At 39.6% G+C, this 27,170-nt stretch overlaps 1 protein-coding gene across 6 annotated transcripts in view; it reads right to left on the bottom strand.

Moving 5' to 3' along the window:
- Positions 1–2,138: 2,138 nt before the first annotated feature.
- UBR2 (ubiquitin protein ligase E3 component n-recognin 2) overlaps positions 2,139–27,170 on the bottom strand; it is a 126,463-nt gene continuing 101,431 nt past the window's right edge. For 3 of the 6 annotated variants that reach the window (XM_059400451.1, XM_059400452.1, XM_059400456.1), the window contains 15 exons: positions 26,311–26,414; positions 25,508–25,586; positions 22,617–22,765; positions 22,214–22,269; positions 18,517–18,613; positions 18,218–18,285; positions 17,046–17,181; positions 16,486–16,576; positions 14,898–15,028; positions 13,573–13,681; positions 11,873–11,929; positions 9,401–9,478; positions 8,338–8,508; positions 6,203–6,304; positions 2,139–4,368 (listed from right to left, as the gene is read on the bottom strand). In XM_059400451.1, coding sequence (XP_059256434.1) covers positions 4,227–4,368; positions 6,203–6,304; positions 8,338–8,508; positions 9,401–9,478; positions 11,873–11,929; positions 13,573–13,681; positions 14,898–15,028; positions 16,486–16,576; positions 17,046–17,181; positions 18,218–18,285; positions 18,517–18,613; positions 22,214–22,269; positions 22,617–22,765; positions 25,508–25,586; positions 26,311–26,414 — 1,570 coding nt within the window. In that variant the 3' untranslated portion in view covers positions 2,139–4,226. The other 3 variants (XM_059400453.1, XM_059400454.1, XM_059400455.1) reach the window with 3 other exon arrangements.

The raw sequence follows: 27,170 nt of genomic DNA on the forward strand, positions 1-27,170 counted from the left end.
GGTCAAAACGTATTTTCCCAAACAAGGAAATGTGAGTCTCTGTGGGCCAGGTAATAGGGCAGATGTAAATCGGAGAGCTGCTGGGAGGACTAAGGGTTAACTGACCTTACAATGAATATCCCTGGTTGGTTCAGAGCAGACTTAGGGCGACCTGCATTTATCAGGTCCTCTCAGGAAGCTGCTGGCAAGACTTTGTACCAGGACTTCCTTGTGTCTAACCTCAGTCTTTCCTGGGACAGTGTAAATTCAATTTTCCCCCAGGGACTCAGCCAGGTTTTCAAGTCTGGCAGGCCTAGCCCTGGGGTAGGATGAGAGATAAAGGCATCACCTTAGGCCTTTTAAAACACTTACCCCATGGTGAAGTAAGTACTAGTTACTTATTCTTGAATGTTTAGGAAGACAAGTATCCTAGAATCCGTGGCTTTCAGTTTAAGAACCCACAGTCTCTTGCAACACTGTCCAGCGCAGAGCTGAGCCACCAGCAAATAAACCCCAAGTAACCTCAATACAAGTTAATAAGATTAAGTGCTTGCTCTGCATTGCATGGCCCCCTGCCCCTCCTTGTTCCGGCATCTGTAATGCTAGGCCAGCAGGTTTGCAGCTTAGCCAAGAGCTGGGGTGGGGGAAGGGGGAACCAAGACAGGGCCTCTGACCTACTACTGGGTAAGAACAGGGCTCCTGAAGACAGTGCAGCAGGCAGCAGCAGGGTGTGTTAGGAACAGGAATGTGGCAGTTGGGGGGTGGGGTGGGTGGGGACAGTATGTAAGTAAGGGAGAGAGGGGATGCCTTCCTGATCCTCAGTGGGCAGGAAACTAGCTTGAAGGGAGGAAACAACAGTCTTTAACTTTCAATGGTACGCTTTGTCCTCCCAAAAAGAGAATGAGTATAAACAGCAAAGTTAAAGATGGTATACAGTCGCTTAAGGGGCAACTTTAAAATAATAAAATATATAAACTATAAGATAGTTTATAAAATATAAAATAATAAAATTTTATTTTATTAACCAGGGGCAACTAGTTATTTACCCAAGGAGAATGGAAATGTAGGTCCACACAAAAACCTGTGCATTAATGTTTTTACTTTCTTCATATCACCAAAAACCACCCAAACATCCTTCACACCTGGTAACTGCATAAACATCTGCACAACGGAATGCGGCTCAGCAACCAAAATCATGTGGATGATTCTCCAACGCATTAGTCTTCTTAGTGAGAGAAGCCAGGCTCAAAAGACTACATGATATGTATTTATAGACCATTCTGGAAGAGGCAAAACAAAGGGACAGAAAGGTTAGTGGTTGGCTGGGGTGAGGATGGGGCAAGAAGGTGACCACAAAGGGGCTTGAGAGAGCTTCATGGGGACACAGAACTGTACTATTTGATTGTAGCAGTTGTTAAACAATGTATGCATTTGTTAAAATGCATAAAACTTTCCATTAAAAATTAGGGTGAATTTTACTGTGTGTAAAATAAACCTTAATAAACTTGACTTGAAAAAACAAGAGTACAGACAGAACAAGCAACATTTTCACAGGGCTAATGCTAACATTAGGACCAGGGAAGGGAGTAAGCTGGGAGCAGCATGAAAGGCCAGGAGACAGGGAAAGTGGATGGAAACCTTGATTTCTTAAGTTTATACCTTCCACTTTAAGGCAATTTTGAAAAGCACAGCAGAGCTCTTGTAGGTAGTAACTCTCCTGCAAATGAAGGATATACGTGTTCTTACATGGGTCTCTCATAATCAGTGTCTGGGGACTGTGTAATTATAAGGACACGGAGATTACCAGGGAAGAAAGAGAAAGAAGAGCATAAACCTGGAGACAAGTCTCGTTCCTGAGAGAGACTTTGAATGCTGTTTTCCCAGTGATTTGAGGTTCAAAATGGTTCAGAAAGGTCATGAGTTGTCATAGCCAATGAATACGGAGATTAATCAGCTGAAATGATGATCCAGCTATCTCTGGGAAGGTCAAGATGGTTTGTCTGGCTAATGGCCATAACTGACACTAATAATATAAGCATCTTAATTTTCAAGCTAATACAGACGTCCCACTTTAGTTGTAGCAAGGTGACATGGGGAGCATTTCCATGGCATTTAAATGTGTGAAACAAAACAGAAAGAAAATGTAGGCAGATCCAAAGTAATGTCAACACCTAAAGCATTTATTTTGATATCTTTAAACTTTTTACATATAATACATTCCAAATTTTACAGCTGTCCACAGATATTAAAGTTATAGCCAATTTATTAAACAGATATGATTTTCCCTGATATGGAAAGCATGTTATATAAACATTTCTACAATAAACATAATACATGCGGAACAAATCATAAAAACTAAGATGATTCATTAGGTAAGGAAGACAATTAGCTTAATGATGCACACACTAGAAAATAAAGGGCATACGTGTGTTGCTACTTCATATAAGTTCATCATCTCTCAGACTCCCCGACATTTTCAGAAAATGAAATCCAGGGACACCCTCTGCTAACCAAGGACTTCTATGAAGTCATTCCTGAAAGCCAGAGTATTGCTATGATTTGGTGGAAATGTTTATAATCCATTTATAGAGAGAGAAACCTGGTTCTATTTTAAATTTAAGCTTGATGAACATATGGATAAAGGCCAAAAGAAGCTGGGCTTAAAAGCTAAAGGGATGGGGATGTGACAAATGCCAAAATAAACATTAAAATCACTATGCCATCCATAGCCCCAGATCTTATGAATGGAAGAAAGGCCAGAAGAAGGGGTAAAGTGCTGGGTTCTAATTTGGATTTTCTTCCTGTTGGTCCTCCTCTCAGCTGGTGAGCCAGTCCCAAGCAAGAAGGGTTATGGTCATCCTTTCAGAAGAGGGCACTCCTGTCACACACTATCTTGGAAAAGCAGCAGTGAATGTGGCTTCTTCATTCCCACCACTTATTCTGACCCAAAGTCTGGATTTCTGACCTTCCTCCTGGGTTTATTGCAGTGTATGCAAAGCTGAGTGGAACAGAACTATTAGATGCAGTTCAAAAAAACTGAGTGAAAGGGTTACTTGCACTGGTTAAAAAAAAATCCAAGAGCCTTTTATTATTCATTTGTCCCTCAGTCCCACCTTAGAGAGGCTCAGAATTTCTTCCTCCACTAATCTGCCATCACTCTCTGTGTGTATTCAAGCTCTCAGCATATATATATCAAACGAGAGTGGCTGTGCAATATATGAGTTAAAAGTTATTTTACTAAGCGGCTATCATTCTAGGAAGGCACCTCTTAGTAAGAAAAATAATGTTTAAAAATAATAAAAAGCCTGGGCACACAGGCTGTCCCAGGAATATCTAAGTGAGCCAGCAGGTAAACAGCAATTCATCTAGTCCAGGAAATGCTGGAAGGAGTAGGGGAACCTCAAAACTCTGAGTTCTCATTTTTTCTGCTAGTGTTTGATTGATTCTAGATGCATACGATCTCTCAGTTTAGATTTAGAAATGGGAATATACTGTCTGAAAAATTAGGATACTCTAAGTTTTCAAAAAGCCCTTTAAATTGAGTTTTCCTCTCAAAGCCAAAAGTCTTGCAAAAAAAATAAAATAATAAAATAAAAATAAAAAAATAAAAATCCAACTTCTATAGCCCTGAAAACCACCCAGCATATGAAACAACCAGGCTCTCCCCTTCATCCCACAGGCTCCTCCTGAGCATGTGCCCCAACCCGCTCGTAACCAGTGGAGATGAGGGATAGCCGCTTTAAAAATCCACTGCTTTGCTCTTAGAGGTAGGGTCCTGTCAGCAGAGGGGACAGCGACCTAGTCCCAGTGTTGAGAGTCACTGAAAGGGACCAGGAAGTGTGACCCCAACAGATTACAGAGACTGTTTCCTGCTGCTGTTGAGTCAGCTTCAGGCCTGGAGTTCCTTGTGATCAGTAATGTAACATGGCTCAGACTACTGGGAATGGTCAGACACAGTCAGATGCCCAAAAAGGGCTGTGCTCAACCTGCGAAGAGAAGCTCCTCGCTGGGTCCTAAAACTCAAGCAGTTACATTTGAGGAGCACAGCAAACGGTGCAAGAAAATCCACTGATGGAAGATGACTTTCATCAGTCCCTGGAGCCAGAAACTATGAAAACAAAACTGGGAAGAAAAGCTTAAATAGAGAATTTATTTCCAAATTCAGCAGAATTTATTTCCTATTCTCTTTCCTGAAAAGCCAACTGGGTTACAAAAAATCCAAGTTTATGTTTTTGGTGGTGAAGTAATTATAAATGTTGCCAGTCAATGCCAACCAGTGTCTGATTTGCTTCCTGTGCATGTCCAATCTCCTCCGTGATACTGTGCTGGTGCCAAAGCTTCTGAATCTTCTTAAATCGCTCTTTGCACAAATGTAAAGGATTTCCCCGTCTAGAAGGAAGATGCATGTCACTCAGGATGCATTCTGTTTATTCATCTATTATACCCCAACCTTTCCTGATTTAGGAACAGTTACAAGTTACTGGTTTAAGATCCTTTGCACAATTCCTGTTCGGCACAAGACTGTGGCTATTAACACATTGGCTCTGAAGGCTGGCTAGGAGCAGCTGCGAGTAGGTGCTGAAAAGAAGAGGAAAATGTACACGAGCTACACTTACTCAAGCTGGGGTGAGGGAAGAGAGGGTAGGGTTGAGTAGAAAGGTCTGGGTGGAGAGGCTAGAACTATCCATTCATTGTTCACTTTGTTGGTAAAATGTAAGAAAAAAGGGAGAAGGAAGGGGAGAGGATGCAAGAATTGCAAGGGTAAAAAACACTCCCCAGAGTGCTCTTTCAGCCACAAAGCAGAAGCGAAGCAGCCAAGTGTGAATGACTTCCAGGTCTAATTGAACCAGAGAGAAGGTTTTGGGGAGTTCACGCTGATGGCCTTTGCTCCTGATCAGAGCACATCAATCCTCTTACTCTCTTAACCAGGGCTCTTCCTCCTACAGCCCACACTCCTCAGGGCATCGGGAGAGCCATTACCAGGTGGCATATGCCTGTAAACTTGCGGCTGAGCTCATGGGACAGGCCCCTACTTATCTTGCCTTGGTTTCTAGGTCTTCATTTTCTGCTCCCCAAGGCTGGATGGTTCTACCTAGGTTAATATTTTCATCTCCTCTGGGCAAAAAGATGGTCTAAAAGAAGTTACTAGTGCTCGAGGGAACTGCCGTTAGCATTTTCTCATGCTATAATAGAAGCAACCAGAGTAGAAGTGATTAAGCCTCAAATACTGTTGTATTGCTCTATATGTTCGGTATCTTTGTCCCCAGACTCTTAAGTTAAAAGGTATCACATCTCTCTCTCTCTTTTTTAAAAGTAGGCACCACACGCAGCATGGGGCTGGAACTCACGATCCTGAGATCAAGAGATGCATGCTCCACTGACTGAGCCAGTTGGGCGCCCCAAGCTCATCTCTCACCAATTAAGATTTGCTCTTTTACATCATCTGAACAACACTGGGTCTCCTCATACAAAGCAACACAAATCACAACAGGCTATCCCTGCAGTGTTCTGATGCTGTCGATGCCATGGGGCCATTTCAATGGTTCCCTAGAGTGATAAATGGAAAAAATTGCACTCTCTCCATTTCTTTTCCCTTATCTGTCCTGATGGCCTTCATGACATCAAAAAAATATACATTTTATTTATTTGAGAGAAGACAGAGAGACAGAGTACAAACAGGTGCAGAGGCAGAGGGACAAGCAGACTCTCTGCTGATCAGGGCTTGATTCCAGAACCCTGAGATCATGACCTGAGCCAAGGTCAGATGCTTAACCAACTGAGCAACCCAGGCACCCCCACTTATGACATTCTGAGGGCTGGGTAAGAAAATCCCCAAGGAGGCGCCTGGGTGGCTCAGTGGGTTAAGCCGCAGCCTTCGGCTCAGGTCATGATCTCAGGGTCCTGGGATCGAGTCCCACATCGGGCTCTCTGATCAGAAGGGAGCCTGCTTCCTCCTCTCTCTCTCTGCCTGCCTCTCTGCCTACTTGTAATCTCTCTCTATCAAATAAATAAATAAAATCTTTAAAAAAAAAAAAAAAAAAAAAAAAAAAAGAAAATCCCCAAGGAAGCAGACAGGGTGCCCTTCTTGGAAGATCCATCTCTGCCAAAACAGCTCTACAGCTGCCAGACTATTAGCCTCACTCAGGCTGATCACATTCACTGTGTGCTGACGGCTCTGGAGGCCTAGGGTCAGCCAACCCAGCCCCCTAGGATGGGCTCTTACCTGAGTCCCTGGTCAGTCTCCCCATAGTCATCAAGGTAAGGAGGAGAGTAAAAACAGCCTTTGGTTTTGCCAGCTAAGAATAGCACCTGACATTCCCGCACTCTGTAGAGAGACCATTTACACATTATATATTATTAACCGATGCTTGGATTTAGTTCCTAATGGACTGAAATCTCATAAAACTAAACACCAGTGTTAGAAGAAACATTCAAGCAAAGATACTTCAAGTATCAACACATCTGCCCAAGTTTTAAAATAACTAAAATGATTGTACTGTAACCAATAATTACTGCATTGTAAATCAGTATAGGGAGGGTGAGGAACATTTTGGACTACGAACCAATGGCTCATGTAATACTAGCATTTAAAAACATTATGAAGTGTGAGAGAGATAGTTAGCTTTTTTTTTTTAAGATTGTTTAAATCTTTTTTAAAAAATTTATTCATTTGAGAGAGAGAGACAGCACAAGCAGGGGGAGGGGAAGAGGGAGAGAGAGAGAAGCAGACTCCCCACTGAGCAGAGCCTGATGTGGGGCTTGATTCCAGAATCGGAGATCATGACCTGACCAAGGGCAGAGGCTGAACCATCTGAGCTATCCAGAAGCTCTGACAGTTAACTTCTAAACATAAAATAGTTACTGATATTTTAACCACTATTATGAAGAAATTGTTCATTTAAAAAATGTACAAAAACACTGACTGATTTGAAACACAAAGTTACACCATACATGACTGAAACGATTTTGAAATATGCTAGATAAGAGAAACTGCTTTTTGATTTCTCCTAAGGGCTATTTAAAAATGTGTCTCCCAATCCCTTTGAGAGGTTTGCCTGACCTTTTTGGGGTATTAATAATTTGGCTCAATTCAATATTTACTGAGAACCTGTCACAAAGGAAAACTGTCAGGCTCCAGGGCACAAAGCTACCTAAGATACAGACCTAATTAATGCCTCAGGTGAACTCAAACTCTTGTCACTTCTCTCCTTCAAACCCTGAACTGAGTTTTCTCACTCAGAGGTGTCACCAGGACATAGCAAGTCCCAGGACTCCCCGCTTTGCGCACACTATTCCAGTGACACCAGCCTCACTGCTGTTTCCTGAACACAGCAGGCACATTCCCCAGCAATTTTCACAATTGCTGTACCCTCCCTAGAGTGTTCTCTCCACTTCTTTCAGTGTTTATTCAAAAGTCACCTTCGTGATTCCCTAAATAAAATCCAACTCCCCACCTGCCATTTCATATTCCTCTCCCTGCTTTAGTTTTTCTCTTTTGAGTGTATCACTTTCTAAAATTCTTATCAGCCTTATTTTTCATCTCCCACACTAGAAAATGAGCTCCACAAAGGTAGAGATTTTGGTCTGTTTTGCTGACTATTGCGTTCTCAAAGTCCAGTAAACAGTAGTCACAGTATTTTTGGTTTGTTGTCTAATATAATCACAGTTGACCCTAGAACACGGCAGTTAGAGATGCTGCCACTGCCGCCATGCGGCTGAGTATCTGCATTTAACTTCTGACTCTCCCAAAACTTAACTATCAATAGCTCACTGTTGACTAAAAGCTTTACCAATAACACAGACAATTTATGAACACACGTCTCGCATGTTTTATGTATTATGTACTGTATTCTTTTAATAAAGCAAGAGAAAAATGTTATTAAGAAACTCAGAAGGAAGAGAAAATACACTTGCAGCACTATACTGTATTTACTGAAAAAAGTCTATGTATGAGCAGACTTGAATATAGTTCCAGACCATGTTATTCAAGGGTCAACGGTATACACATCGGCCAGTGGTATCTTATGGATCCCAAACCATAAGGATACAACTAAAGAAGTAATTTTGACTGATCTGGGCAGGAAATCAAGGTAAAGTTTCACACTAGAATGAGGCACACAGAAAGTCGAACTGAATTGCCATGGAAGTGGGAAGGATGACAATGGAAGAAGCGGCAAAGAGATAGCATGAGCCAAACAGATGTGAGGAGACAAGGCTCCCATGTTCCTTGAATGAGTAAAACAAGGAGAACAGCGCTCTCAAAATTCTCTGCAACACAGTAGTTTCTTGTGCTATCCCTCAACATGCACATACCATGGCAGATGCAAAGTGAACAAACAGCTCCTGTCAGGGTCTTACCTGAGGAAGATGCCCACCCCAGAACCACAGGAGTAGGTGTGAGCTGTGCAGGCTCCCACGTCTTCCCCTTCCAGTTCAGTCTGACAGCAGTAGCTCTGGGAGCACAACAGAGTTCCACACACAAGGCACAGAGTGGGGGCTCTGCTCTTATCACCACCTGATTTGGGGCACCTCCATGGGACAAAAAAAAGCTCAAGTCATTGCTCTAAAAAAGAGTGGCTAAAGAGCTGATGGTGGTAAAGGCACCCTGGACCAAATTCTGCAACATCAAGCAGAGCTGAAGATGCCTATATCCTACGGCCCAGACAAATTTACTTCTGGAATTAGGAACATCTCACACAAGCACCATGTACTGGAAACATTCATTCAACAACTGGAAAAGAGGTAAATTAAAATCAGTAAGAGAAAAAACCAGTAAATTCTGTTGTGAAGAAATACTACACAAGATGAAAATTGATGAGTTAATAGTTATATATGCTGAAAGTAAAAAAACCTCTGACAAACAGTGCTGAGTGCAAGGAACTATAGGATATGTACAACAGAGTGACATTTTTAAAGCTTAGAAAGGCAAAATATGCTGCTTGGGAATATAAATATTAGTTGCTAACATATAAATGTAGCAGAAGCTTGATACTCTGTGTAGAACAGGGGGTCTCTGCAGGGGGAGGAGGAGGACGAACACGAGAAGTGTAGAGAAGAGGTACACAAGGCAGCGTCAATTGCCTCGGTATTGTTCCGGTTTTTACACTACCCATTATTCTTATGCAGTTTCTGCATCAAACGTTTACAAATACTACTAAGGGCTGTTATTACTTTAAAGTGCAAACAGTTATTTAGATAACGTGTAATGAATCCAATCTGTCACCCATCAGCGTTTCTCATACCTTATTCTGAAGCGTTCTGGAATGGTGCTGTTACAAGATGGGCAATGAAAAACACTACCAAAGTTCCAATTCCCCGACCCAAACAAAATAGAACAACGACAAAATCCCCTCAAATCTGTATAGAACAATGAGGGCTTCCAGTGTTAAGAAATGCTCAACACTTAAATATCAGAACTTACGAGAAATTAGATGCTTGATTAATGAGGCTGCTGTAATCCTCTGGAAGGTCTATTAATTTGTTGGATTCTCTTGGATAGCTAAAACAAAACAAAACCAATACACAAAAAGCCACATATAAAACCAGTCAGAAGTCATAGTACAACAATGACAAGTAACTCTTAGTTGAAACAAATAAAGGAAGACTCAATCTGAGTGACTGGGTATTATCACAGTGGTAAGAGAAGCCACAATAAAAGATTCAAAAGACACTCTTTTTTAAAAAAGATGCAGTATCTTTATTATTAGTATTTTAAAAATTTTTATGAAAGCTCTATGCCCAACATGGGGGTTGAACTCACAACCCCAGGATCAAGAGTCCCATGTTCTCCCACTGAGCCAGTCAGGGACTCCTAAAAAGGCACTCTTAAATAACACAGGACCCTACTGTTTACATTTTTACTTGAAGAGCCCAGAATACATAATCAAGACAGTAGATAGTACTTAGTGCCTGCCCCATTTAAGTGAAAATCTGGTAGCTCTGGGAAGAAGGGGAGATTCCTCCCTGGGCTTCTATGGAAAAACAGCACAGTAATGGAGAGTCCAACCACAAAACTCAGGGTAAGACAGAGAAGATATACTTATTAAGGGTGAAATGAGGGGGGAGAAGAGAAGGCAGTAGAAGAACAAATAGATTTTCTTTAAATTCGAGACACCAGGCCATGATGATTCTGTGACAAGTTAATTCATATAATATGTAGTTCCAAATTTAACTATATGTGTGGATCTCTTCTCAGTGTTCACATATGCCCAACACAGGCTGTGTAATATGGCCTGCCCCTTCTTTCCCTGAGGCAAGACACATAGCCAAGGGGGAGTGACTGAGATAGCAGATCGTTTTAAGGAAAAAAAAAAGAGAGAGAGAGAGGGAGTGAGAGAGAGAGAATCCTAAACAGGCTCCATGCCTAGTATGTGAACCTAACATGGGGGCTTGCTCTTACAACCCTGAGATCATGACCTGAGCCGAAATCAAGAGTGGGACACTTAATTGACTGAGCCACCCAGGTGCCCCTCAGATAGCAGATCTTATACCAGAGTCACATGGGCGGAACTTGGGGAGACACATATACATACCAATGTTAGAGAAATCAGATTTGGTAGGTAAGGCCTGGGTATTTTTTTTTCCCCAAGATTTCTTTAAAGTAATCTCTATACCCAATGAGGGAACCAAACTCACAACCCCAAGAATAAGAGTCACTGAGCCAGTCAGGCACCCTTAGGCCTGAGTATTTTTAAAAAGCTGATGGAGATGTTAAGTAGAGAACTACTGTTCCACATGAGTTTTCTGACTGCAGAGTTGAACCATATGACACTGGTGATACTTAACCATTTTTGACTTAAATTAACTGGAATTTCATGTGGCTCAACTTAATAAAATTAGGGTGCTATCATTTCTAGATTTGGGACAGGATGTGTATGAAATCAAAGAAATAAAAGTGCCTGGGTGGCTCAGTGGGTTAAGTCTCTGCCTTTGGCTCAAGTCATGATCTCAGGGTCTTGGGATCGAGCCCCACATAGGGCTCTCTGCTCAGCGGGGAGTCTGCTTCCCCCCCCCCCCCGCCTGTTGCTCTACTTGTGATCTCTCTCTCTGTCAAATAAATAAATAAAATCTTTAAAAAAAAATCAAAGAAACAGAACAGATCATTTCCTCTAGCCTTCTGAGTTTTATGAGAGATGTATTTGGTAGAACCAAGGAGCGATTAACAGATGAAATACATCTGTTATCACCACGATAGCATACTTTCCTACGGAATCAGAATAGAGCTAACATCAAAAAGAATGGGGGGGGGAAAGGCCATGATTTGATAATTACTGAAACTGAGTGATAGGAATGTGGAACCTTATCATACAACCTTTCACACTTTTGGACAGTTTAAAATTTTCCACAATAAATGGAAAAAAAAAAACCAGCTAAGAAAAAATCTGAAAAAGGACCTATATTTTTAAAAGAGCAAACACTTCAAAATATAATAATTTTGTTATTTTTTTCCTCTGCCAAGAATAATGCACTATACTTAGATTCATAATTCTTATTCTTTAGAAACTCTCATTGTTAGACTAAGAAAAAAGTATGAAGGCAAGATGTTCTTCCTCTCAGAATCACTGAATGCCTGGGAGGTCAATTTTATTTTATTTATTTTATTATTATTTTCAAAGATTTTATTTATTTATTTGACAGAGAGAGATCACAAGTAGGCAGAGAGGCAGGCAGAGAGAGAGAGAGAGAGGAGGAAGCAGGCTCCCTGCTGAGCAGAGAGCCCGATGTGGGACTCGATCCCAGGACCCCGAGATCATGACCTGAGCCGAAGGCAGCGGCCTAACCCACTGAGCCACCCAGGTGCCCCTGGGAGGTCAATTTTAAAGGAAAGGCATACTTACATCCTGCTTCTTCCTTACTTCCTGCCCAACCAAATTTTTGATAATCTTTAACTTACCTTATGGCATCTCTTTCACCTTCTAGATATCTTTTCACTTCAATGTTATGGCACCAACTTCAATGTGAATGGGAAAAAAAAAACCCAAAATTTAACTTTTGAAAGGTGAAAATAGGATTTTTTCCTATTTCTCTATCTAGTAAGAAAAAACCAAATCTTCTTGGCTTAATATATTCACCACATCAAAAGGAGGAAGACATATTTTGCTGTAATTTTTAAATTCAGAAGAATATGACCTGTGATTTCCTAAAAGCGTACACTATTATCCCACTAACTTGGGCATTCTGGAAAATGCAGTATGAATTAATGACAAGCTCTTATTATTTGGAGCTAGAACAGTCATTATAAAAATTTTTTTTTTTAATTGTGGCAAAATATACATAACATGAAGCTTACTATTTTAACCATTTTAAAGCATATAGTCCTGTGGCATTAAGTACATTCACACAGTTGGGCAACCATCCCTACCATCCATCTCCACAACTTTTTCAACATTCTGAAATGAAATTCTGTACTCGTTAAACACTAACCCCTTCCTCCTTCCCTCTGGCCTCTGACAATCACTGTTTTCTGTCTCTATGAATCTGACTACCGAAGATACCTAAGGTAAATAGAAACATATAATATTCATTCTTTTGTGACTGGCTTCTACTCAGCATGTTTTCAAGCTTCATCCCTATTGTAGCAGGGGCCAGAATTTCCTTCCTTTTTGAGGCCAAAAGAGTATGTCATATAGTATATGTATATACTACATATTGTTTATCTACTCATTTGTTAGACAGTTAGGTTGCTCTACCTTTTGGCTATTATGACTAATGCTGCTATGAACACAGTTGTACAACTAGCTATCTGAGTCCCTGATTTCCAATCTTTTGCAATATATACCAGGAAGGTGAACTACTGCATCATATGATAATTCTATGTTTAACTTTTTGAGGAAATGCCATACTATTTTCCAGAGCAACTGCCCTATTTTCTATTCCTATGAGCAATGCACAAGAACTTCAATTTCTTTCATTTCTAAAAAGCATGTGTTATTATTGTCTTTTGATTACAACCATCCTAATAAGTGTGAAGTAGAACCTCACTGTGGCCCTTATTTGTGTTTTCTTAACGTCTAGGGATGTGAGCATGTTTTCATGTGCTTACTGGCCTCTCTCTTCTTTGGAGAAGTCCTTTGCTCCTTTTTAAATGGGAGGTTGCTTTTTTGGTTGAGATGTAAGTATTCTGGCCATATACTCATACATTCTGAATACTGATCCCTTACCAGATACATGATTTGCAACCCCCCATTCGGTGGGTTAAACAGCCAAATTCTAATCTTAACTCACTAACTTGACATGACTGACTTCAATTTTCTCAAATATAAAGTGAGGGCATTGGACTAGATAACACTCAAGGTTTTTCAGTTCCAAAAATTTATGTAACAGAATCCTTAACAAGTAAATTAATATGAGGAAATAAACATTCCTACCACTATCCTCCTTCTGAGCAAATTTGCTTATGCTATTCTAGCTTGGCAAAAACCTTTCCACAAAGGTAGATTCTTAACTAAGAAGGCCTAATCCTTACAGGATGAATTATACAGATTGAATTCTTCCAGGCTCCCTACCTGAGAATTCTGTAATATGTGAAAAAAAACCTAAGTTTGTTTCCACAGAACTATTCAATATAAGGGAAGAAAAGCATATAATCCTTACCTTTCAATCAGTAATTTTGTTATCTCATTATTTTCTTGAAAAAGGCAAATGAGGTTGTTTGGCAGGGAAAGGTAGTTACACAAATGCTCAAAATGGCTTGTTCCAGAAACTGCAAACGGGGCAGAGAAGAGTGGTGCATATAACAACTGAGAGTGCATCCTGTAGGACAGTAAGCACTAGCAGAACTTAAAAGCATGATGAAAGAGTTTGGATTTACTAGATACATAACTCATAGGAAGTTCACAAGGGGCATATGGAAGGGGTCCTTAGAAAATGGGAGAACTGAGAACAAAACCATGCAGCTCCCACACCAAACTGGTCACGATTTCTTGGTGTCTCAATTTAACCATTTGAAAAATTATGTACCAGACCAGTCTACTTCATTGGGGTTATATGTGAACAAACAGATGATAATAAAAAGTATGAATGCTCTAGAAAAGTATAAAGCAGCACAGAAATAGAAAATCATTTTATCATGGGAGATGGATTTAAGCACTACCCTTAATCATCACTGCAAATGATTAGGAAGTCTACACTGTTAGCTGAACGAAGGTGCCAGTCAACATACTTTAAGAGGACAATCTCACTGGTGGGCACCCCTTGCCCTGTACCAGACACTATGAGATACAGAGACTAAGTAAACTTTAAGTCTGTCTTGATGCTATAATTTTATGAGATGAATCAAAATAAAACATAGAAAATAACTGTAAAACAGCAAATGAATTTCTAAATTAAAATCATATGTGCAATTACAGGTATTCTGAACATTAATGCCACACATTTCAAGACATTTCAAGTTAACAAACACCTGACATTATGAGTTTTCCCTTTTTATTACCTGAAGAACCCAGTTGATGAATAACATATAATTGAACACTCTAACTCTGAAGAAAAACTAGTATGTTTTTGTACATAAAAATAATACATTTATGAGAGCTAAATAAAATCAGTCATATATACATGTATATGTATTTTTATTCTATAATTGTGTACCTCAAAACAGTTCAATTAGCTACGTTCTAAGTTTTCTTTCCTTCTTTTTTTTTTTTTGAGAGAGAGAGAGTGGGCACCCAAGTTGGGGGGAGAGGACAGACAGAGAGGGGAGAATCTTAAGCAGGCTCCATAACCAGCATGAAGCCCACACAGGGTTTGATCTCATGACACTGAGATAATGACCTGAGTCAAAATGAAAAGTTGGATGCTTGACCAACTGAGCCAACCAGGTGCCCCCTAAGCTTTCATTTTTTGCAAGTAACTTTAATTATATACTGCTAGAGTAAAAGACTACATACATTTCCTACATTTTGAAAGAAATAAGAAATTACCTTGAATTTCAGGTGGGGAAGGAACTCCATTTAAGTAGTGAAAAAACAAAGCAGAACACTTCAGGAAAGGCATGATTCCATTCCTGACATTCCTCCACAGATGCCAGCCAGATGGTGTTTCTTTCAAGGCACTAAAAAGAGAAAAATGGTAACTGGGAAATCTATGAGGAAAGGTCATTCTAGTTATAGCACATCATGAAAACGGGGAACACTGCTATTTGGAATCAGTGGCAGAGGCTTAAAAGGAGTGGGGCAGCCCCATTATGGGATGTCAGGTATAAATGGTGCTATAGCCATTATTACGCTGTTATTAAATACAGAATGCTGTTTTTTTTTTTTTTTAAAGATTTTATGTATTTATTTGACAGAGAGAAATCACAAGTAGATGGAGAGGCAGGCAGAGAGAGAGAGGGAAGCAGGCTCCCTGCTGAGCAGAGAGCCCGATGCGGGACTCAATCCCAGGATCCTGAGATCATGACCTGAGCCGAAGGCAGCGGCCTAACCCACTGAGCCACCCAGGCGCCCCCAGAATGCTGTTATTAAAATATAAAAAAGTATAACTATGTAAAGTTTGAAAAAAAACAAAACACTATTCTAGAAACTTTTACCAGCACCATTACTCTAGCTATTTTTATTTTCACACTCATCTATGTCTTATGTAGTTATAGCTGAAACATATGAAATATAAAAATCTTTTTCAGAACATCATAAAACATAATTTTTATCAGAACTGTAATATTCCAGAATACATCAATCATAATATTCAGAAAATTATTCCCCTATAAGCAAACACTGCGACTGCTTTAAATTCTTTGTCACAGTGTATATCTTTATGGCGATAGGTTTTTCTATATGTTGAATTATTTTATTAGAGTGCATTCTCAGAAATGGGAAAAAGAATAAAATTTAAAGAATAAAATTATGGTTCTTGACACACACTGTTAGAAAGCTAAGTGAAACTGCCGTAACAAATCCAAATGACTCCAACAATATGTGGAATTCTAGTAATTCCTCTGCACTCCAGCCTGTCCTGGATATTACCTTAAAAATATATTATGCTGACTTAACTTGCATTTAAAAACTCCTAGTGAGACAACATATATTTTATTTTTTTTAAGATTTTATTTATTTATTTGACAGACAGAGATCACAAGTAGGAAGAGAGGCAGGTGGAGAGAGGGGGAAGCAGACTCCCTACTGAGCAGAGAGCCCGATGCGGGGCTCCATCTCAGGACTCTGAGACCATGACCTGAGCCGAAGGCAGAAGCTTAACCCACTGAGCCACCCAGGCGCCCCAACAGCATATATTTTAGAATAATACTTTTCAAAGTAAGTTCCATATTTTCACTAGTCCGTGCCAGATCCTGTGAGCAAAGGTTCTTTGGCCAAATACACGTGGGAAGCTCTATATATTACTTGTTTCTCAGAGATTTCCAATCATGTTAGCATATTAAAATTTCATCCCTCATTTTCTTTTTTACACATGTCAACAGGCAGCAATGTCCCTTTCCAACAGAGGAATTCCTTTCTCATGCTATCAGCCACTAATATTTGGGGAACTGTGATGATGTCAAGATTATGACCTCACCTTCCTGTATGCTGCTGAAGTGTTTTATACAAAGCAAGAACTGCTAATTCTTCTTCCCCAGCAGGATTTTCTTGATCCATGCCATCCTCTTCTGAAAGATATGAAAATATCAGTAACCTATTACTGAACTTAAGAAATAATAAATAAGTAGAAAACACTCACACTGCTAGGGGATTTTACTAGGAGAAAAGAATTGGTTTCAAAATGATCCATGTGAGGATGAACAGAAAAAAGAAGCCTAATTATAATTTATGCTAATTTATGCATTATCCTTGTCTGGGCACCTCTTCCTTTTTTTAAAAAGATTTTATTTATTTGTCAGAAAGAGCAAGTGAGTGTGTGTTTGCATGTGCGAGCTCACAAGTAAGGGGAGTGGCAGGAAGAGGGAGAAGCAGGCTCCCCCATTGAGCAAGGAGCCCAATGTGGGACTCGATCCCAGGAACCTGAGCTGAAGGCAGATGTTTAACTGACTGAGCCACCCAGGTGTCCCACCCTCTTTTTTTTTTTAAACAGGGAAAACTCAAGTACACCCTTGAAGAAACTGAAAAAAAATGAGTTACCTGTACATGAGGTAAGTAAGATCTGTATGATGTGTGCCATAGTAACCAGATGGAAAATGTGAAGGTCTCCAGTGCCAAGGCTGATCCCAGAGAAATCCTGACACTGCAAAGCAGGGAAAGCGAGCACCAAGCCCACCTAGATACCAAATGCCAAGAGTCAGACAGGTGACCTTTCCTTCCACAGTTGAAAACATTTCCATTTTCTTAACATGATCTTCTTCTGAGCTCAGCCCCTCCCCTTCAGAAATCTTTGTTGTTAAAGGGCACATGCTAGAAATTCCACTGGGATTGGCTAAATGAAACCACTTACGGCCTAATGCAGTCTGCATAAGTACCATCATTTCATACGTCCAGGGACTCCCTCATACATACCTTATTAGTAGTAAGAAAGATAACACTTGATACCTTTCTAGGGAGTGAGCAGTGGAAAAAAAAACCCAGGGTTTTGGACACACAAAAATCTAGATATGAATCCCAGCTCCTCTTACAGGCTTTTTATTCAAGTTAGCAACTTTGAGCCTCAGCTTTCCTGCTGGTAAACTAGACCTAATATATATATGCTTTAATACCTCAGCAGTAAGGATGTAAGGGCTAACTGAGAACAGATGAAAGCAGTCAGGTACACAGTAAATGCTAGTTCTGACACAATCATACGAGATAGGAACTAACTAACTCAAAGGTTCAGAATCTGATGCCCAAAGAGGTTAAGGGGACAGCACATAGGGTTGCTGTGTGTGGTGGCGCACTCAGTGTCCTGTGTAAGGCACCCAGCTGATGCGGTGCTAAAGGTTAGCCACCCACTGCCTGGCCCGTGCTGCGTCCTGGCACTAGAAAGCACCTGCTCAGAAGACAAACCTTTCCTTAAATCACTGAAAAGAGCTGTCTGTTGCTAAGCAACATGACCATAGGGTTTATCTGTCCCAAAGCACTGTATGGGTAAAAAACATAAAGAGGTTAAATTACTGACCTCAGTCACAAAGCAAAATAAGAGGTCAAGCCTCTTAACTATATTCCTTAACATTTTCTTTTTTGAGCCTTCTGGGAAAAGAATTATACTCAAAAGTATTAATAATAATAGATGACAACTCCTCCTGTTTGCCTTTACACTATTCACCAAGTCTAAGATAGAGTACAATAAAGAGAATTACAAACACAAATCACAAGATACTCACCAACAAATGGAACATGTCAATATCTAATATGCATGGAAGGTCTCCATGGTTGTCATCTGGCACCAATGCTAAATAGTTAAAGAAAAATATATTAGCACATCTCATATGCCAACATAAAAACATATACACCCTAGAGTTTAAATGTGTTCTTCTGTAAGATAAGTATGAATTTATAAGCTAGAACCTGCACATAAACAGTATTACCAAACTATTTTTACTAACGGAGAGAAGTTGCACCACTAAGAAAAAATCACGGAAGATGAGAAATTACCATATACGGATTAAGTGTTCATACTCACATGCAAAAAGTTTACAGAAGTGTCCTTGCACCACTGAAAGTGATGCCACTGTCCAATGTGCTGCAGCAAATCTTGTTAGTGACCTAAGACAGTCATCCTGAAATAAAGAGATTGATGCAATGAGCAAAGAAGCCAGCATATAAGGTATACTTCATCCTTGAGAAACGTTGGGGGTTGGAGGAGCCGAGCCCCACTTCACCACAGCTGAAAATCTGCATATAACTTTCACTCCCCCAAAACTTAATAGCCTACTGCTGACTAGAAGCCTTACTGATGACATAAACAGTTAACACCTTTTTGTATGTTACATGTATTACATACTATATTCTTATAATAGAAGAAGCAAGAAAAAAGAAAATAGGCCATTATGACTTAAGAGAAAATACATTTATGGCACTGTACACACACACACACACACACACACACACCCCATGTATAAATGAACCTGTTCAGTTCAAACCTATGTTGTAGTTCTCTCCTTTCAGGAATTCTAGTTCAGAGCACAGCTAGTCAAAGCAAAGCTGGATGCATAGGAGATCTCTTTTGGATATTTCTAGGTAATAAGGAACTGACTCTGTCACATCTGTAATGACAGGACTCTAACGTGAAAGGAATGGAATGAAGAATATCTAATTGTATGCAGAAAACACTAAAGCTATCTCCTTGCAACCATGCTGCTAGTTCTCTAAGGAAACGGACACATGCATCAAGACAAACCGTGAATAACCAAGACTCCCAAGGTGATGCAGTATTTCTTTATTCTAAAAAGATATTCGAAAATGTGGGAAATCCTCCGAATAGTGGGGAAACTATGGGCAAGAAGATGGATGTAACAAATCAGCATGTCTGCAGCTCATCAAAATTATTATAGTGACTACGTAGCAACATTGAGAAAAAAACAATTTTTTAAAAAAGATTTTGTTTATTTATTTGACAGAGAGAGAGACAGAGAGAAAGGGAATACAAGGAGGGGGAGTGGGAAAGGGAGAAGCAGGCTTTCTGCTGAGCAGGGAGCCCAATGCAGGGCTCAATTCCAGGACCCTGGGATCATGACCTGAGCTGAAGGCAGACACTCAACGACTGAGCCACCCAGGTGCCCCAACAATGAGAAAAATCTTGATGTAAAGTGAAGAATATAGCAAGAACAAAACTACATGTTAAGTATCAACTGTAATCAAGTTTCAACATGCTAATGAAAAAGGTGGTGAACTGATGAGTTTTTCCCTTTCTGCTTAATTCTGTTTTCTGAATTCCTGTAACACTGTTTGGTTCACCAGATATTGAGGACTACTAATATATGTCAGTCTAGGTTTTGAAACTCTTAAATGAACACTTACTCCACTTCTCCTGCACTCAAGAATCTCATGGTCCTGGCTGGGGGTGGATGGATGGGGGATTGGGGTGAGCAGAGGTAGGGGAGGAAATGGGGAGAAAATGACTGCAGGAGGCAGTATCACAGAAGAGGGATATCCCCCTCATTGGGCACGGCTCAGAGGTTTCCCAGAGAAGGCAGAGCTTGAATAGCCATCAAAAAGAGGAGTCTATTTGGGGCACTCTAACAGAGAGGAAGGCCTGGGAATTAGCATTTGGGGACTGGCAGTAATTCTGTCAGCTTGGACCATGGATGTGGGGATTGGCAGGAAGTGACAATGGAGAAACAGGTTAAGAAGTTTCAGAGTGGGGCGCCTGGGTGGCTCAGTGAGTTAAAGCCTCTGCCTCGGCTTGGGTCATGATTCCAGGATCCTGGGATCGAGCCCTGCATCGGGCTCTCTGCTCAGCAGGGAGCCTGCTTCCCCGCTCTCTCTGCCTGCCTCTCTGCCTACTTGTGATCTCTGTCTGTCAAATAAATAAATAAAATCTTAAAAAAAAAAAAGAAGTTTCAGAGAGGGGCACCAGGGTGGCTCAGTTGGTTAAGCAACTGCTTTCAGCTCAGGTCAAAATCCTAGGATCCTGGGTTTGAGTCCCACATCAGGCTGTCTGCTTTGTGGGAAGCCTATTTCTCTCTCCCATTTCCCCTGCTTGTGTTCCCTCTCTCACTGTGTCTCTGTCAAATAAATAAATAAAATCTTAAAAAAAAAAAAAAAAAAAGAAGCTTAAGAGATAGGGGTGTCTGACTGGCTCAATCAGTAGAGCATGCAACTCTTGATCTTGGAGTTTGAGTTTGAGCCCCACATTGGGTGCAGAGATTACTTAAATAAATAACTAAATATACTTAAAAAAAAAAGGTTAAGAGATATAGTCACTTGTTTGGAGGAACCCTCTGATATTGTATTAGGAAAAAGATTCAGGGTAGAGACTGATATAATAATCTAGGCCAGAAATGGTATGAACCAAACGAGCGGGAGTATGAATGAAAGGGACAGGACAAATACAAAGAAGAGGAATTCAACAAACTCTGCTGATCAACTAGATGGCTACTTAGATTGCCTTTTTTTTTTTTTTTAAAGATTTTATTTATTTATTTGACAGAAATCACAAGTAGATGGAGAGGCAGGCAGAGAGAGAGAGGAAAGCAGGCTCTCTGCTGAGCAGAGAGCCCGATGCGGGACTCGATCCCAGGACTCTGAGATCATGACCTGAGCCGCAGGCAGCGGCTTAACCCACTGAGCCACCCAGGCGCCCCTAGATTGCCTTTTTAATAATCAACCTATTACCAACTCTTATTTACTGTAAGAAAAATGTCACAGTCAACTCTGATATATCATATCATTATATCATCGTATATCTGATAGTTAAGAACTACCTTTCTGCTGATTTACTATAAAGATATAATTCAGGATGGTTTTAATACTAGGTCTACTTCCAGATTTTCCAAGTGCAAAGCAGTTTAGATACTTCTATTATTAAAATGTTCCAAAGAGGATTTGAATGGACAACCCCAAGCTAAGTACTTCTGATATGCAAACTATATTCTTTAAATGATAAGAAAGGGTCCTGAGACTCTAGTGTTTGCAATGAAAACAAAAGTCAGCAAATTCACTAGTTGTTGAGTGATCATGCTGAACTGTATTTTCTATGCTGTTTGTTTCTTCGTTAGGCTCTTATATCTGTGTTGTCAATCTTGGCACCTAAGAAATTAAAAAAAAAACCCTAATGCCTGGGGCCCATCTCCAGAGACTCTAATTGACTCATGTAGAGCCCAGGCATTTTTTAAACTCCCCAAGTGATTCTACATGAATAAAATTACATGATTTTGTTCTTAAGTGCACTTTTATGATTTTAAACTTGGATAGCAGGGTGGTCTATCACACTGACACTAACTACACAATAAAAATTAGCAAGCTTTGTATATTCCTTCTTCATTCTTAGTATTAAATGTATTATTTTCACATCAATCTGTACTACATAATGCTCATAAAAGGTAATCAAATGTGGTAGAGAGTATGTTCTGTTTTATATTTCTAATTACTGCATTAAAAATTCAAGAACAAGAACTCTTTTTAGTTTTTTTCCCACTTTTCATGTGTTTAACCAAGATCTCTGGATGTGAAGAGCTCAAATCTATTTAAAAGAAAGTCATGAAAAATTAAACAACAAGCATGACTTCTTCATTACTGTTAAAGAAAATGGGTTTTACTATGAAAGGAGTGATAAACCTATGCTTAAATAACCAGTTCAGGTTTTTAAAATTAAAAAAAGCAGAACTTCTGAATTTCTATTCCCACCATTCTGTGAACTGAGCAAACTGACAACTTACCAGTCTGCAAGGCAAAGGACCAAATAATGGTTTATCTTCATCACTTAAAATTCTTTCTGCAGATTAAAAATGGTTAAGATGATAAATAAACTGGATATTATGTATATTTGAAAGCACAATATTGTTACATTTTGAAATCTTTTAAGTAATTTCACAAGAATTAACTCTGAATGAAAAGTAAAACTGGAAATACATCCTCTCAACCAACAAGAATAAGTTGTTTCTGTGCTTAATTTACAAGCTGTCAGTCTAATATTTTGTCCGTATATACTTCCTGCTTCAAAGTCTTTATATCCTCAGACTATTGCCACTTTAAACAACTCATTTAAATAGAGGCTTCTACACATAACTCATGTTAGCACATGCTTGTGACTTAATGTTGAGACAATTGTAAATCTCTTACCTATGCTTTGGATGGTGTATGCACAACTACCCCAACACATTATGGGTACACGGGGATCCTCCTCATTGGGATGAACCTTTAGTCCCACCTTGTAAGTAGCAGTTCCAAATGTTGTTAGCATTTCTTTTATGCTCTCAGAATAAGGGTTCCTGAAGTGAACATGTATAGAATTAGCTCAAAACAATGTGCTCGTGATAATCAATGGTTTAGTTTCTTTTTTTAAAAAATTTTTTTAAATTTATTTGTCAGAGAGAGAGTGAGCGAGAGGGAGCACAGGCAGACAGAGTGGAAGGCAGAGTCAGAGGGAGAAGGAGGCTCCCCACGGAGCAAGGAGCCCGATGCGGGACTCGATCCCAGGACGCTGGGATCATGACCTGAGCCGAAGGCAACCGCTCAACCAACTGAGCCACCCAGGCGTCAATGGTTTAGTTTCTTAACAGCCATTTGCTATGCTGGAATTGAAACACTTAAACTACTTAAAAACAGAGTGTGCAAAGTGGGAATTAGAGACTTGCAAACTGTCTCTGCCTGAAAGGAGTTATACTTTATTTCAGTGGGCAGGGGTGAAGCCCAGGGCTGAAAATAAGTTATCCAGTGGAAGCCTATATACTGAATCATAACAAAGGTTAAAGTTAACCCTTGAACTCTTTCTCCATCTACAGAACATTGGCAGTGTATATCCACTGCCACAAATTTTAGTTTCTTCAGGGAAGAATCCTCAGAGGGAAGCTGTTTTACACACTGGCATTTGGGGATCCAAGTAAAGGACCGGTGGGGGCCTGATCATTTCACTGTGAAGTTAACAGGTCAGCAAGCTCCAGCCTGCCCACCAGGAATCCAATGAGCTTTTGAATAGCCACCTGAGGAACAGTAAACATTTAAGGAAAGAACCAAACATCAAAGAGATAAATTCAAACGAACAGGCAGAAACAAAAAATACAGGGATAACAGAAACAGTACAGAACCCAGCAAACTTGTGAGAAATTTAGAGGATCAGTCCAAGAGCGCCAACACTGAGGTAACAGTAAGACTATCTCCAAGAACCGAAAAACCAAAAGGAGAGGACTGTCGAAGAAACAGACAACTCTCATAGCTAAAGGATGGGAATCTCCAAAGAGCCTACTAAAAATGTAGCAAAATGGATGAGGAAAAGATTCACATACCAAGGAACAACACAGAGAAATTTTTAGAACACTGGGAATTGGGTGCCTGGGTGGCTCAGTTGTTAAGCGTCTGCCTTTGGCTTAGGTCATGATCCCAGGGTCCTAGATTGAGTCCTGTGTTGGGCTCCCTGCTCAGCCGGAAGCCTGCTTCTCCCTCTCCCACTCCTCGTGCTTGTGTTCCCTCTCTCCCTATCTCTCTCTCTGTCAAATAAATAAAATCTTAACAACAACAACAAAGCACCACTGAGAATTAAAGGGAAGATCCCACAGCTTCCAGAAGTAATAACTACAAAGGAAAAGGAGTCAGAATGGCGTTAATTTCTCAACAGACGCTAGAATTTGGTAAAACAATACTTTCAAAGTCTAGATGAAAAATTACTTCTAACCTATCTACAGTTCTATACCCAAGCCATCAACCAAGTAAATAAATAAATGTATTTTCAAACATGAAAATTTAACACCCAGGCACCCTTTCTTAGGAATCAGAAGTAAATCGAGAAAGAGCATGATATGAGAGTCAGGGAAGTATGAAGGGCATGGCGAGGGGAAGTCTCAGGATGACAGCTGGGCCTTGTCCTGATAAGTACAGGAGGACGCAGGCTGTGGGGTGATGGTCCAGGACAGAAAATCATCTGATCCATCTGAGCATTTTCAAAAAGCTACAGCTAGACACCATGGGTGTCTGTGGGGGAAAGTAATATACACATAGAAAACCAAGCACATGAAAGATATGAGGGGATTATTAGCCACCAGAAAGGCAAAATTATATAAGTAAATAAAATTGTAACACATAACTTCTATCAGCAGAGACAATTACAACGTAAAAACTGCCAACTGATTTATCTAAAACCTGAAGTAACTTTACCTACGCACTGGTGAGGGGCAGTGGATACAACAGACGTGAGGGGTGAATTAACTGCCAGTTAGTCAACAGAGAGGTAATGGTTTAAAAATGATAAATCAAGAGATAGTCGACTAAGCATTTTAACTAGATATATGGAAGTAAATGGCAGAAGAAATAAACAATATCATAGGACTGGTGATGGGGACGGAAGTAGGGGATGTGGAAGGCAAAGGACTGAGGCTTTTCTTGAGTTAACGTAGTACATGCCAGGCGTGGCAGCCAGGTGGCTTTACCTACAGCATGTCACTTTACCCTCACAACACTGACAAGGGGAATATTAGTACTCTCACTTTACAGATGAGGAAATTGAAGTACAGAGAGGTTATGCATTTGGAAAAAAAAGTCACATAGCTAGTAGGTAGGTAGTGCTGCTGGAGACTGAATCAAGCAGTCGCAGTTTGGCTCTATAATCTATACTACACTTCACAATTAATTTGCTTAAAACAGGGCTGAAAATATTCTGGTTTGATCCTGGGTTACTCAGACACTGGTGGGGCCCTCAACAGAAATATGAAAGTCAGAAGGAAAGCACATGACTTCGTGGGGAAACTGAACAGTTCAGATTTAGATGTACTGATTAGTTGTTGCTGGGGAGAGCCAGACAAAGGGTAGAGCAGGGAGTCAGCAATGCAAACTAAAGGAGGCTGGGAGGAGTAAAGCATGTCATATGGTTCTTTGGTTTTTATCATGTAATCTTTAAACCTCAGATTTCAAGATCAATGTCTCATAATATTTTGCTCCCTAGTTTGATAAATCATATTCTAACCATTAAATTTTTCATTTTAACTGGAACAAGTGTGAATGAAATCAAATAATATACTCACTTAGGATGAAAATCAGGCCTAAACCCTTCAGGGAGCTGCAGTTCATCCATATTTTCTGAATTCTTTGAAGAAGCGGTATCTAAAGAAATAAGCATTTTATATTATTAATCATCGGTTCTATAGTAGTTCTGTAAATTTCAGTCATAAATTTAATTCTAAATATAAGTAGGTCAAAGAAATTAAAAAATGACAGGGGAGAGTCCCATTAACAAAAACTGTCCTAAGGTACATTCAAAGCATGAGAAATAGTAGCTGACTGACCAAGGCACCTTTCACAGTCAACCACGCTTTCCTAATAGTAGAGCCACTAGGACACAGCTAGGGAAGGTAAGGAGAGTATGCTATTTTGTTTTAATAAAGTCCAATGATAGAAATTCTGCTCAGACTGCTTTTTTTTTTTTTTTTCAGACTGCTTTCTTGAAAGGTCATTAAATGCCGTACATATTTATGAAACTTGGGAAGTCTCTGGTAATACCAACAATAAAGTGAGTCAGCTCACCACCAACTAAAGCTGGCTCTCCAACACTCAGTTACATTCCCCCACCCCCAGAAGCTCTTCAATAAAATGGGGGAATAAGTGAGAAGTATTTATTATAAACATCACATGGGCTTGTATGTTTTTCAAGGAAGAAGGAATAATGTAGTAAAGTCAAAATTAGTTCATTAAGACAAAGAAAATCAGAATAAATCAAATTTTAAAATGAGAGGTTTCACTTTTAAAATATTCTTAAATAATTTCTTGTGGAGCTACATTTTCCAACAATCTCAGACTTTAGGGGAAAAATGAACTTATCAGAACTTACTAGGAATACTTTCTTCTTTCCTAAGAACCTGTAATGCTTTTATTTGCTGAGAGATTGTTCTAATCCACTGAGTCAGTTTTGGTTGGTCTGAAATATTTAACCTGCTAGAGAAGATTATAGAAACTGTTTAGTATTCTGTTGCTGCTTAGTTTAAGATACAAAAAGATTCTTCAAATGCTTATGAGCATAATGATTTAAACACATTTCAAATACTTTAAAAAAAAAAGGTAGGGGAAAATTTGGTGCCTTAAAAAAATAATAGGTATTTGCCAATGGAAATGAGAAGATACTATTTGTTACTATAATGCTAACAACATTATTTGTCAAAAATTTCACTTTTTTCGCAGTACTGGAATTTGCTAATAATTCTTAGACAATCATAGCACCACTACTAGTATTTATTATGTGACAAATACTAAAAGCATTTTATAGTATTAGACTTATTAAAATACTCTTATGTGATAGATTATGTTATTTTCCCCATTTTACAGATGAGGAAACTGAGGTTTAGAGCTATGTAACTTGACTAAGACCACATAAAGTACAGATCTGGCATTCAAACCCAGTTATACAGACTCCAAAAAAAGCCTGTGTTCTTCAGGACTATGATGTAATTGGCCTTCATGAGAAAACGAAACAAAACAGAAGTGATGTGTGAAACACAACAAAGGTAATTTTTTTACTTCTTATATGCAGTGAATCCTTAATCTAACAATGACTAATTTATTAGTTCAAATACAGATGTAAGTCACCATGACTTTCTGTTATGATTAAAAAGCATGACCTTATACTCAAATCTACTGGTGTGTTTTTTTTTCTAGTCGTATTTTAAGAAGATTTTGTGGTAGCATAAATAAGAC

Source organism: Mustela nigripes, chromosome 5, assembly GCF_022355385.1.
Source record: "Mustela nigripes isolate SB6536 chromosome 5, MUSNIG.SB6536, whole genome shotgun sequence".
NCBI classification, from domain to species: domain Eukaryota; kingdom Metazoa; phylum Chordata; class Mammalia; order Carnivora; family Mustelidae; genus Mustela; species Mustela nigripes.